Here is a 12859-nt window from a genome sequence, read left to right on the forward strand (position 1 = left end):
ACTTGCATATATATAAATTATTAAACTGCTCTCTAAACCTTTATCTTAGAGCTTATTTATGCATTGGCACCTTCTTCTAATGGGCATATATTTCAATCTACACTATGTCAGTTCTTATCTTCTTTTTCACATGTTGTATTCTATTCTCTTCCATACTGGGAGCCCCTCCTTCGCCAAATCCCCAGGAGCTCAAGGTCGGTGTGTCTATGTATTGGAGAGCAATCTGTATTGTCGACAAAGATTTTAGAGAGGGAGGGAATGACCTATTTGAGGACCTTGACGAAGGGTTCTTGGATGGTAACCTAGGTGGTTGGTTATCTCCACCCCGAGGTTTTTCTCTGCTGGGTATCGAAAGCGAAAACCTCGGGATTTGGGCGTATGGCTTTAAGTTGAGAGAGGCACAAGATAATCCTAAGTCATACGATGAGTTACTTGAGGATTTAAAGGATGATATAGATGCATACCTTAATTCTAAGGGTCACAAATGGCCGGTAAGTGTAGAAATGTGAGAATGTCCCGAGGGTGCCTTAAGACATTCACCTTCAGCAGGTGTCCTACGACTAAGGAAGCGAATTCCTATAGTTTTTTTCCTATGGTAAACTTGTACTAATGCTCTATCAGTTTGATAGTTGTGAAGTTGATCTAGAAATTGATCCGACCGCAAATATTGCTCAGACGCCCAGTAGTGATAACGAAGAGCAGAACAAAAATGGAGTCGACGGCGAGGGAAATGTTGATATTCATGGCAGCGAGCCTCCACTACGCAAAAGGGAGCAACAGCGGAAACAAAGGCACCAAAGTTCAGCAAATGTGGGCTCTTTGAGAGCTATATCTTCTATACGACCCCCTCATAAACCCATTAGACGATTTACGGAAGATGACCAGCACCTCGTGTCTAGCATCTTGACGAAAAGAGAAGATGACGAGGTCGTCGCCGTTGAGAATGCGTGGGAGGGCCTTCCCACTTTGTCTGCGCCCAGGAATATAGAATGGATGTTGGACGAAAAGCTTTCTAAGACATACTTTCACTACAAGGACCCCGGTGAAGGCGTCGTGGTCTACGTTGTCGACTCCGAGTGCGATCTAGGTCACTATGTAAGCTACACATCGTAACATTAAATAAGCTATATATACGTGAACATCATTGAGGGCACAGTAAATGGGGCCTTCAAATTCTATTAATGCTAATGTTGTTTAAATTAGGAGTTACTTGATATAAAATTCGAACGTTGGCTCGGCTCTGGAGGTCCCCCGCTTGAATTCCTGACCGATGTTGAGGCCCGCGGCGAGCACGGTAGTAAAATGATTGGCAAAATTGCGGGGAAAAAAGGCGGGATAGCCCAAAGGGCCCGGATAGTGTATGCATCATTATTAGAGGGCAGTGGAACGTATACCTTTTTTTCACAACTTGGGACCCTTATCCAAATATACGACAACATCGTAGCTCACCACGCGGATCTAGATATACCATGCATCATAAGCATTTCATGGGGATTTGGTATCAGGAGCCTGCGAGATAAACCAACTGGCATGATTCTAATAGATGGAGATGAAATGACCAAACCCCTTGTTGAAATTCTATCTAAGCTAACAGATCTCGAAAATGTGATCCTGGTTTCGACGGCAGGGAACGGTGAACCGGTGAGTTAGCCCAAATATCATCTCTCCACCCTTAGAATATACCAATTATATAAGGAAATGCAACTGATAGGTCTATCGATATTCATATGGACATCTCGCTGACGGTGCTCTTCCTCTGTGCTAGGGTGCTCCTATATTACATTACCCTTCGAGGCTGGCCGTCAATGGACCAAAACGAAGACACGTTGTCGTTGGAGGCACAGATGTGAATGGATTGAATGTTTACCAATACGACCCGAAAATACCGAATTTTGTTTGGGCTCAGTCGGAAGGTATTCGGACCCTAGCGTCTGTGGAATGGTGGCCAGTAGGCTCGTGGGTAGAAGATCGCGGTGGTACATCGATAGGTATTTACTTTGTCCTTTTGCTTCAAAACTCTTCAACCGCATGTTAACTCGTATCCTAATTCAAAATTTATAGCGACGGCAACCGTTGCAGGTACGCTAGCCATGTATATATCTAGGGATATTGAATCAAAAGCCCGTTTAGAGGATGCTATCACGAAGCTAAAGGAGCTATCTTGGAAAAGAAATCCGGAAGGGGTACCAACCATCCACAACGGAGTTACCCCGGATCAATGGCCGGAAAAGTTCAGAAAACTCATTGGAACGTTGTGATTCTCCTTGTTACCATCCCGTTCAGATATGTACAGCTTGTTTTGGAGTCGATCGCGAATGTGACACAAATATAGTCTCAGTCCAAGAACGCCCTTCAGGTCACGAGAATAATTCCATGTTGTATTTTCATTCAAAAGGTTACGCGCGAGATCAATGTGTGCAGATCCGGGTCTCATTCACAAGACAGGTCACGAGAATGTTTATTTCAGTTTCGTTTCTTGAATTCCGATATCTGATTCATAAGTTGTCTTTGCCTCCTTGTTCAGCTTGAATCTAATAATATGCAGGCCGAAATAATTGATCCCACGATCCGGCTGAACCGTGGCAACCCTCATACCGTGCATATAACTTATGTCTGAGCGTCAAGTTTCAAAAATTTCCTTTAACCACATATACACGTGTTAGTTATTTGAGCGATCCTATGAAAATGTGCCAATGTTGACGTGGTAGAGTTTACATTGTTGGCGGCCAAGTCTAGTTACGAGACAATATTCAACTTGGAATATTCAAATGTTTCGTCTAGTCTCGAGATCGCGTTGCATCTATATATATATCAAGAACATAAATTCCAACAAACTTTGTCTCCAGCTTCTATCCAGCCAGGATATAAATCTTAGATGGCTACCTATTCAAACAAAATAATCTTAGCCTTCAATGCACGTTAGATGTTCCCATGTCCCTTATAAAAAAATGCCCAGTAAAATTATAACGTTATAAGCCCCATCGGCATGCTTAAACTATCCTTCCTTATACTCACATTCCATTGCTACAACATAGAAGCAGCCATCAATATTCCCTGCGAATCCCTCCATGTAGGTACTTAGCCGGGGGCATGGAGCAGAAATATGTGGTGTATCGTAAGTAAAAGTCAGAGGATGAACGAGGTTTTGTTTAAGGAGCTCGATGAAGAGCTTTTGGATGGACCTCTGGCAGGGTGGCCATTACCGCTTGCGAAATTCTCGACGTTTAAGGTTAAAAGCGGATATTTAGGGGTTTGGGCATATGCGATTATCTCTGGAACCGTTAGAGCCCTGGTAGCTTTGGAGAGTAGTTTAGGAGCGCTTTTTAGAACGAAAGGGATGAGGTATCCGGTAAGTTTGATATCATGGTTAATTGCTTTAAAGTCTCACTGTTTAATTTTAAGACCAAACCTGTCACGCGATCAGTTCTGCTATTTGTTGTCGAAATGATTAGTTTTCTTCTAAACTCACAAAATGTATTTAGTTCGCCGTGTGTGAATGGTACTCTTGCCAACTTGCTCCACCGGGCGTTGAGCACTGGTATAACCAAGAAATAAATGGAGGAAGCCAAGGGAAACTTCAATCGGGGTCTTATGCGAAGCGCGATATAGGCCGAAAACATCATCGATCTCCTTTCAGTCGAAACGAAATCCCAAACTCCAAAGCCCAAAACCGCCATCAGGTTAGAGACTTAAACAAACCATCGGATACTGACGACGAGGTTGTGGCTTTCAAAGATGCACCTGCGGGGCTTCTGATACTTTCGGCGCCCAAGGACCCAAATTTTGTTGCCACAGAACAGAGAAAAAACACATATTTTCACTATAAGAACCTCGGAGAGGGAGCAGTTGTATACCTTCTCGATACCGGGTTTGACCCGAGCCATGAGGTTAGTCATCCAAGCAGCCGACCAACAATGTTTAACGATAAATGAACTTGAGTTAACACAACTTTATTATCCGCACTCCAGGAAGTCGAAGATATCAAAATCCAAGACTAGATTCTCGGCGGCAATTTTCGAATAGAAAAAGGAACGGAGAGTCCTTATGATAGACTCAGACACGGAACCCTGCTAGTTGCAAAGATTGCTGGAAAACGCACGGGCATAGCACAAGACGCCAAATTTGTTATAGCTGCTCAATAAGATGGGGCAGGACTTCCAAGTTATCCGACGTTCTTTGATACTATACTATGTATCTATGATCATATCAAGTCGCACAACTCAGATAAGCCTTGTATCATCTCAATCGCTACCAAAGCGGATTATGATGAACTGGGTCAAAAGTATGCTACAAAAACTCTTGCAGCTGGGATGGTGAAAGAGATTGTATCAGAAATACAAGATCTTGAGAATGTAATCGTAGTTCTTATGCGGGTAACGAAGATCCTGTATGAAATTCCAGTTCCCATCCTATATGATTAAGAACTTAACTGACTTAATCTACCATGTGGAACAGGGGGCTAAAATATCGGATACTATCCCAAAACTAGGGGCGGAAAAGTCTCTCACAAACTTAGTCGTTGCAGGAGCTGTTGACAGAATGGGGTCAACTATTGCCAGTCAGACAGCACATTTACCAACATGGTATGGGCACAAGGATAAGATGTTTCGATTCCGACCTGGCCCAAAGGTTACAGACATGACAATGTAGACGGTGGAACATCAATGGGTATAATCTTCAGACACTTGTCATTAACATCGATCGAATGCTAACCCGCTCATACTCAATAATGGGTTAGCTTCCGCAACAGTATCAGGTATTCTAGCGTCTTACTTATCCCGGGTTGAAAAATCGGATTAAAAATGCGGTGCAAGGGCTTAAGGAACTCTCATGGAAGCGGAATCCATCGGGGCCACCTGTGATTCATAACGGAATTACTCCAGATCAGTGGCCGAAAGATATATAATAATTATTACCCTGTAGATTTCGTGTTGAAAGGCAAAAATCCAACATTGTCTACAACAGGCACGATTTATGCTACATTACGGTATTCACCAGCGGCATCTTGCATGATCTCACATGATCATGTTCAGGGTTGGAATCCCCATTCCATCCGTCAAGCGCTTAAGATGTCCTCCTTCTTCCTCGTTACCCTCCATCTCATTGTCAAGCTCAAGTATCTACTTATTTCTAGATTTCTTTGGCTTATAGACATATAGGGCTTTATCTTCCTCGCTTCAGACGCGCGCTACAAATATTGCCTCCTTAAAACTAGACACCTTTTCGTTTACAAAATCCTTTATCTGGTTGACGAGCTCAATCGATCGGTCTACGACAAGGAAAAGTTTAAGTCCTACGCGACCAATCTCCTTAAAATGGCCTACTCACGAACCAACAATTCTACTAGAGCAACGATTGATACCTCCCAGTTATTTGGTTCTGGAACTTTCAAGTACGTCTACGCCGGCAAATACACCGTTGGTGCCCGAAAGGGCCAGGACTGTGTCGCGAAGGAATTCAAATCCGGCTGTGTCGTGGAAGATCACTATTTCGATGAAGAGTTAAATATCTGCGCGAAAGCTCAACAAATCATTGATGAATTCAATGATGCGGAGATCATGAATCAACCAATCTACTTGAACACGCCAACAATTTGGACATACGAACCCGGTAGCTCTAAGAGCGGCCAGAAAACATTGATCGAACCAATGATTCTTAACTTTGAGAAGTTCAATAGCAATTCTGGCTGGTCTTTGACCGATTCTACGGGTTGGGCGGCGGCTATGCAATCGCTCAGCCATTTCTCCTACGACAATTCCGGTGGTCGACTCTTGCTCTGTGATCTCCAGGGAGGACGGTACAATGACGGATACGTCCTCAGCGACCCCGTAATCATGTCCAAAGCTCATAGCTGTGGCCCAGCAGATCTGGGGATGGACGGTATCATGTCTTTTTTCCAAAGGCATAGGTGTGATGCCTTTTGCAACAGATCCTGGATGAAGCCTCCGGTTTTGGGCAAAGCAAAAATTCCCATGCATCAAGGCACCACGATGGAGGCGTACTTGCCAACGAGGTCGAGCCGTACTCCTATGACTGGGTTGGGAAGGCGTGGTTATTGAAGAGCCGATGGATCTCAAATCGGGCAGGGATTCGAGAGGTGAGCTAACCCCGCGTCCAAGGTCCAATTCCTTATCGGTGTTAGAGGGGTAGCTTTGACACCCATAAATTCGAGTTTCAGCGCTTTCGGGTTCGTCGACCTCCTAAATGGAATGTATCGGGACGAGCCGGTATGTATACGAGAATAACGGCTCGCACGCAATTGGTTATGGATCTTAGTAAATGCATAAAGTTTTCGTGTGTTCTAGAGTAGCGATTTTGCAACAAAACTGGAAAATAGTCGTGGGTGACTCTCTCTATTTTGTTGGATGTAATTTTGTGGACTTCTGGAGGGAATGCCTTTGGGTTAAAGTATGTTTGATGGGCGTTGTATCCCAGGCTCAATTAGTCTGGGGTTGCTGCCGCTGATAAGCTCAATTTGCACTTATGAATTCGCATTTTGGTTAGAAGAAAAGTTTATTATGAATAATGAACTAGGTCTAAAGAACAGATAGAAGGCTCTTGTGCGCGCATGAAGACCTAATATTAAGGGCAGTTCAGGCTGTCTAGGCGGTGAGAAAGGGTATCGAATACTGGCTGGTCTAAATTGCAACACTCATTTGCACCAGACCTCTTGGATGATGCTGAGTCGAGGTTAAGAAAAAGCATCTGATAGAAATTGAGTATGATGTATGAAAAAATTTGGTTTTATAATAATTCAGCTCCGTCTAGTTCGCATATGCAATCTGAAGGCGGATCTTGATGATGCCGTTGGAATTAGCTTAGTCCTCGAAACTTGAACAGATTGTGCTATTTCAATGCAACATTCCCAGCCACGACAAGTTCGTACCTCTCCCATATTTCTCCCACGAACTTCTTTTCCCATTTTTTCGCTGAAATAACACTATCCAATTAAACAGCCAATTGTCAAATCCTGTGATAAACGTAGGTAAATTTTTATATTTCAAAGACGGGTTGAACTCGTTTCATGATCTTACGATTGTTTGAACGATATATTGCACTTTGTGCACGATTTTGTCGAGGTCCAGCTGAAAGTCATAAAGGGCCGCGTAAACAGGCATACCGAGGCATGATGTGAGCTAGGTGTAATGGCTCTTGGTTCTCTATATATTAGTGCAGGGGGAAGCTTGAGATCCGAAAGTAGTTCTCTATCGCATTGCCAGCGTACATATATTTACCGAATTGACTATTGAATTCACCTCTTTATCACATAATTGTATCATTCGCAGTTTGCGAATCGATACCAAATTCAAAAACATGGCAGCCACCCTCTACCCGCCGAGATTTCTTGGAAATATTCGAGCAACCGAATTGAAAGGAAGGATAAGTTGAACATGTTGCTAGTTTGCAAGCGCTGGGAACAAGCTTGCGCGTCACTGCTCTTTAGAGAACTTTTGGTTTGGTATTTACCAACTGTTCCCACGGGTGGTACTAAGCGCGAGTGGCAATACCCAGCTTTCGCAGATAGCTCTAGATATCGTCATCATGTCAAGTGAGTATTTAATATAGCTGACAAACTACTTAATTTTCGCAAAGACATTTGCCTAGTATGTTTACTAGAATACTAATCTTCATGATATCGATAGGGTTTCACTTTGTATTGTCTAGATCGCCGCAGTGACAAAGGCACCAAACCCACCCAGCTTGATGCCTTCCCAAGACACAGAATGATCGAAATGCCCCACAAGTCACGAAACGAGCGACGATTTGAACCTTTGGATTGACAATCCGGATTATTCGAAGTACTTCCCCAGACTTCAGTACCTTAGGATATCTTGTGAATCTCATCAGATTGATTTTCCTATATATTACAACCCTTTCAATGCTGCGGACGGGGAAATATTGTTTGGACCTGGATATGAGATTGAACATGTACTGGAATTCTTTCCTGATTTTTCCTCGCGGCTGAAGCTGAAGAAGAGGGAGAAGAAGATGAGTATGAGGAGTTGGAGTGAGGTTGAGTAAGATGTATTTAGAAGTTGAATTGCAATGTCTTAATTTAAGACCCCGTGCCACAACGGAGCCGGTAATCATGCATGGAAAGGATTCCCCCTAGATTACCATGTAGAAGTTTAGGATCTGTAGAATCTCAACGATTGATTGGTGTTTAGAATTTCCAATAAACAAAAAAAAAATCTGTAAAGCATCAGTTAAGCAACCGTTATAATTTAACACTCAGCCATAAAAGAGCGCCACTGACAAAAAAGCGAACCGTGCGAAAAAAAAATAAAAAATCTCAAAAGCTTCCCATTTATGTTTCCAGTAATGACGTAGCACAAGCCTCTTCGAAACCCCAAGCTTCTCCGGATATCTTATCTTTCGGCCAACCTTCATTCCCAAGCCATGGCAAATATTCAGTTAAGCAGATTGATCTCTGCCAGTTGTAAACTTCTTCCAAGCATTACCTAGCCATCCCGAAGCGGCACGTTGGTCATCGAATTTAGCGGCATGGCTCATACTATTTGATCGTTGCTTCTGGAGGCCATCGAAAGTAGGACCAAAGGACTGGAAAGAAATGCAATTGTCATGTTAGAATTCGTTTAAGTAATATTATAGAAAGAACCTAGAAAGAACCCAAAATGCGGGAAATTCGCAAGGGAAAGGAAACTCGCTAGCTTACCGAGCGTCGTGGCCGGGGAGCAGCCGTCGTCTGAGTGGGCTGCTGGTTCTTTTGGGGATCCATTATGGGGGTTTAGTTCTTGAAGTATAGATTATATTTAATTTGCGTTGTAGACTGTGTTTTTTTGTAGTATGACTTAATGCAATGGTGAGTGAAGAAAGAAAGAATTAAAAATAAAATACGCGGGCGACGACGGCTTTTATAGAAAATTTTAATTCACTTTTACTTTTCATATGATCGATCTACAGGCAATTCCTGATTTCTACGGGTTCGATTCGCGAAAGAAAGGGCGGGGGAATCGAAGCCAAGCAACACTTAACATTCTTTAAGTATCGAAAGTTTGGGGGCAATTCAAAAGGGAAAAAAAGAAAGAAAGCTGAAGGTGTGCTGCAGTAGAACGGTTATGGGAACGTCATGGTACAAGCTAACAAAGTACCGTCATAAACACCGTCCAATTGAAACCCAGATATTCATGTTCCAATTAGTAAATCTAGAGCTTCTGGGGCGGGCTTGAAGAAAGGCTAGACTACTTGAGTAAGTAATTTATTAGAAATCCAGCCTCATTAACCGAATCGATTACCAGCTCATGCACAGGCAAAGCCATGATATCTCGTGCCGGTATTGATACTTTTACCCCAGGTTGTGTTAGGTATAGTCTAGACATCCGACTCCCTGCATCGATAATGTCCACCCGCTATCCTCCCATTGGATTAGAAGGGAAGGGAACTGTCTCGATCCTTGAGCGGGATCATCAGTTTGTTAGATATGAAAGAAGGATTGAGAATCGAGGAGAACAAGTCACGCCATCCTTACGTATGCTACACAGGTATTAATCAGTATATTCGAGTCGGAGTTTCCCAGTATTTGATACCATTGATACCACTAGTTTTCAGTCCTGCATATGCGCATGGACATGTAACAATTCGTTAACAATCAATGACTAAAATGCAGCCAGTGCTGGTCTCGTAGTCAGTACTTCAGTATTCAAAGGTACTTGGGTAAGTGCTATCTTAGTAAGTATTGATCTCGGAGAACGAAATCACGGGGATTCAATGTTATTCCGTCTCTCGCCCGAAGATATGAGATATATCGCCCGATGCAGCCATATGACGGCCATACATATGTTCCACTTCGGAATGACTGCCAACTCAGACGAATCCGTGCCATTTTTGCCCATTGATGTTAGCCTAATTAACACCATGAAACCTTCACAGCCTTGCGCAGTATGAATTCATGAAGCTGAAGCTATAGTCGTTGGACGGCGTGGCTGTAGTTAATTGCGGTTGGGAATTGTGCCATCGAAACACCACGAGGCTTATGTAATGCAGCAACAACACGTTCGTCATGCCGAGCCTCCACACCTATTTAGCCAGCATGTAATTAATCGACCACCTATGCAACTTTTCCCAGTCCTCGACCTCTTAAGTATTCGAGCTCTCCCCTTCGACAGCTTCTTCTTCTCTCTCAAACAGCCAGGACCTGTATATTCTTCCAACATTTCATAACCATCTGTCTCTAGTTGATCTATAGAAGACGGTGGCATTAGTTGATTAAATCCAATTCGAATACAACCCCGCCCCCCTTTCACGATGTTGTCGTTCAATCGTATCGTCACCTTTCTCATGGTGGCGATGACCTTCGGTATCGCCCTTGCCGAAGGTCCTAAGGGCCCTAGAATTACCCACAAGGTGTGTCCTAATGCCCATTCCAATTGCAATTGACGTGCATGCATGCATTCAACAGTCTAAAGCAGTTACGTTTCCAGAATGCTAACGTAAACGATTTTTAACTAGGTCTTCTTTGATATCGAACATGGTGAAGAGAAACTCGGAAGAATCGTCATCGGATTGTACGGAAAGACTGTTCCAAAGGTAATTCTAATCACTATCACATACTTATACTTATTATCTAATAAGCATGAAACTAACGTCGAATTCATCCATTAGACTGTTGAAAACTTCCAGTACGCCGGATGTTCCGACCCCTCGTTTCGGAGATAGCACTGTCTAATACATTAAGGAATATAGTGCTCTCGCTACCGGCGAAAAGGGTTTCGGTTATGAGGGATCCACCTTCCACCGTGTTATCAAGGACTTCATGATTCAGGGCGGTGACTTCACCAAGGGTGACGGTATGTTCATGTTTACGTCTGCGCGTATACAACCTGACAACAACACATACTAATACAGTCTATAGGCACTGGTGGCAAGTCGAGTACGTAGAGGGCTTCGTCAGAAAGGATCAATTCCGTGGGAATAGCGTTACTAACTCGAAGAACTGATAGTCTACGGTGAGAAGTTTGCGGATGAGAACTTCAAGCTGAAGCACACCCGCAAGGGTCTTTTGAGTACGAATACTACTCCACCCTCAAAATAGGCGTGATACGGACCATTAAACTAACAAAATGATACACAGGCATGGCCAACGCCGGACCAGACACCAACGGATCCCAGTTCTTCATCACCACCGTCGTCACCAGGTATGTTACTCCTTTTTACCTCCTTTTTTCTTTACTTTCTTTTTTTAAAACATAACTAATTCGCTCGACTCCCAGCTGGCTCGATGGCCGTCACGTCGTCTTCGGTGAAGTTCTCGAGGGCTACGAAATCGTCGACAAGATCCAAAACGTCCCAAAGAACTACGGAGACAAGCCACTCGTCACCGTCAAGATCGCTAAGAGTGGTTCCCTCCCAGTTCCAGAAGAAGGTATCCAAGAAGAAATCAAATCCGATGCCCCCAAGGATACCCCAGCTCCAGCTGCCGATGCCCCCAAGGAGGAATTGTAAACACCTATATGGCTTTTGCAACATACTCCTTTGGTACTCATCATGGCCCCAAAGCCCTACACCGAATTCTTCCTTTTTTTTTTTTTTTGCCTTTTTACACCTCCAATGAAAAAGAGAAGAACGGACGATGTGTGGGATACGGGGAGATGGGTTTACAGTATATAACGTGTAAAAAGAAGACACATGATTTTTTTGATGATACGTTTTAGCCTGGGAACGAGGGACTATATGTGTAACCATAAGAGTGGAACGAAAGAAAAAAGAAAAGAAAAAAGTCAAATGCTTCTTTTTAACGATATAAACTGTAACTCTTATTCTCGTACCTCCACTCCCCTTTCGTATACTGTAACAGGTTACGAGAAACTGCGTATTTTCCGTATCTTCGTATCTTCGTATCTTCATATTCTTCTCTTGCATATCCCGTAGACCCACTCCATTCAATCTTCATGCAGTTTTCAATACGTAATACTTAACTTAAAACAAAATCCATTTCTAACACCGTATCCAATTCAGGCGCCGACTCCGGATCCACAGAAAAACCCGCCAGCGGTACACCCACCCCTACTCCTTCCACCCTAAATCTCCAAACTACGTCTACCCCTGCTCCTTCTTCCACTCCTCTATCTTCCTCTACCTCTGCTCCTTTATATTCTTCCCCCCCAACCTCTTCCTCCACCTCTCCCTCCAAGATTCCAGAAATTGACCCATCCTCATCTTCTACCACCATAGCCTCCCACCCAGCCTCAGAAACCGACACCGACGAATCCGACGACTTCAAACACTTCACCACTGGCGGCAGTTGGGCTCCTTACCAGATCTTTGTTGCCGGTGTTATCTTCGTTGGTGCCGCTGTTTGGTATATTAAGAAAAGGAGGGCTACGGATAAGGAAGCTCAGGAGAGTTTGATGAAGGATTATTAGGGGGGGTTATGTGATGTAGAAGGGTGGTGAGGGTTATATTCAGATTGGATTTTAGTTATATAAACATTCATGGCAACAACTATGCTGGTTTTTGTTTGGTGTTTATTCATAGCTTAGTCGTAGTCTAGTACCTGCTTAGTCGCAATGGCATTATATATATTAGGTCTTCCACTTTAACATACACGTTCACTTAGTTTTACATTCACATAAACCATATGTATAACGAATCAAGGTAAGTTGCGAAGGAGACAAAACGAATCATTGAAAAAAAGAGAATGATATATTCATTCTCTACTAGTAATAAACTTAAGAGATGAGAAGAGGAAGGATACAACAAAAGTACAAAGTTTTGTTAATCAACCACAGGCTTGAATATTCCCTTCTGTTTTATTATCGTATCGTACCGTTCTTGGATTCCCGTTCTCATTCTTTCCCTCTGATCTGATCATATCAGAACAGATGACTGATTCTCTCTT

General features: G+C 43.2%; 5 protein-coding genes across 5 annotated transcripts; 4 read left to right on the forward strand and 1 right to left on the reverse strand.

The window, feature by feature from the left end:
* Positions 1 to 104: 104 nt before the first annotated feature.
* DFL_009027 (uncharacterized protein) lies at positions 105 to 2258 on the forward strand (the record flags this gene model as incomplete). The annotated part of the gene is made up of 6 exons (XM_067638849.1): positions 105 to 491; positions 622 to 1095; positions 1204 to 1358; positions 1506 to 1641; positions 1766 to 1913; positions 2062 to 2258. The coding sequence occupies 6 exons, from the start codon at positions 105 to 107 to the stop codon at positions 2256 to 2258; spliced, it is 1497 nt and encodes a 498-aa protein (XP_067486696.1).
* Positions 2259 to 3103: 845 nt separating this feature from the next.
* DFL_009028 (uncharacterized protein) lies at positions 3104 to 3998 on the forward strand (the record flags this gene model as incomplete). Its single annotated transcript, XM_067638850.1, has 3 exons — positions 3104 to 3349; positions 3483 to 3887; positions 3969 to 3998. The coding sequence occupies 3 exons, from the start codon at positions 3104 to 3106 to the stop codon at positions 3996 to 3998; spliced, it is 681 nt and encodes a 226-aa protein (XP_067486697.1).
* Positions 3999 to 5315: 1317 nt separating this feature from the next.
* Positions 5316 to 6347, forward strand: DFL_009029 (uncharacterized protein; the record flags this gene model as incomplete). The annotated part of the gene is made up of 4 exons (XM_067638851.1): positions 5316 to 5998; positions 6062 to 6097; positions 6179 to 6227; positions 6306 to 6347. The coding sequence occupies 4 exons, from the start codon at positions 5316 to 5318 to the stop codon at positions 6345 to 6347; spliced, it is 810 nt and encodes a 269-aa protein (XP_067486698.1).
* A 2068-nt stretch (positions 6348 to 8415) lies between these two features.
* On the reverse strand, positions 8416 to 8740 carry DFL_009030 (uncharacterized protein; the record flags this gene model as incomplete). The annotated part of the gene is made up of 2 exons (XM_067638853.1): positions 8416 to 8562; positions 8678 to 8740. The coding sequence occupies 2 exons, from the start codon at positions 8738 to 8740 to the stop codon at positions 8416 to 8418; spliced, it is 210 nt and encodes a 69-aa protein (XP_067486699.1).
* Positions 8741 to 10266: 1526 nt separating this feature from the next.
* On the forward strand, positions 10267 to 12383 carry DFL_009031 (uncharacterized protein; the record flags this gene model as incomplete). Its single annotated transcript, XM_067638854.1, has 10 exons — positions 10267 to 10365; positions 10471 to 10548; positions 10624 to 10640; positions 10705 to 10808; positions 10874 to 10891; positions 10962 to 11024; positions 11093 to 11156; positions 11232 to 11383; positions 11977 to 12012; positions 12193 to 12383. 10 exons carry the CDS (start codon positions 10267 to 10269, stop codon positions 12381 to 12383), a joined length of 822 nt encoding a protein of 273 aa, XP_067486700.1.
* Positions 12384 to 12859: the final 476 nt, after the last annotated feature.

Source organism: Arthrobotrys flagrans (assembly GCF_004000055.1).
Source record: "Arthrobotrys flagrans strain CBS H-5679 chromosome Unknown unitig_1, whole genome shotgun sequence".
Classification (NCBI taxonomy): domain Eukaryota; kingdom Fungi; phylum Ascomycota; class Orbiliomycetes; order Orbiliales; family Orbiliaceae; genus Arthrobotrys; species Arthrobotrys flagrans.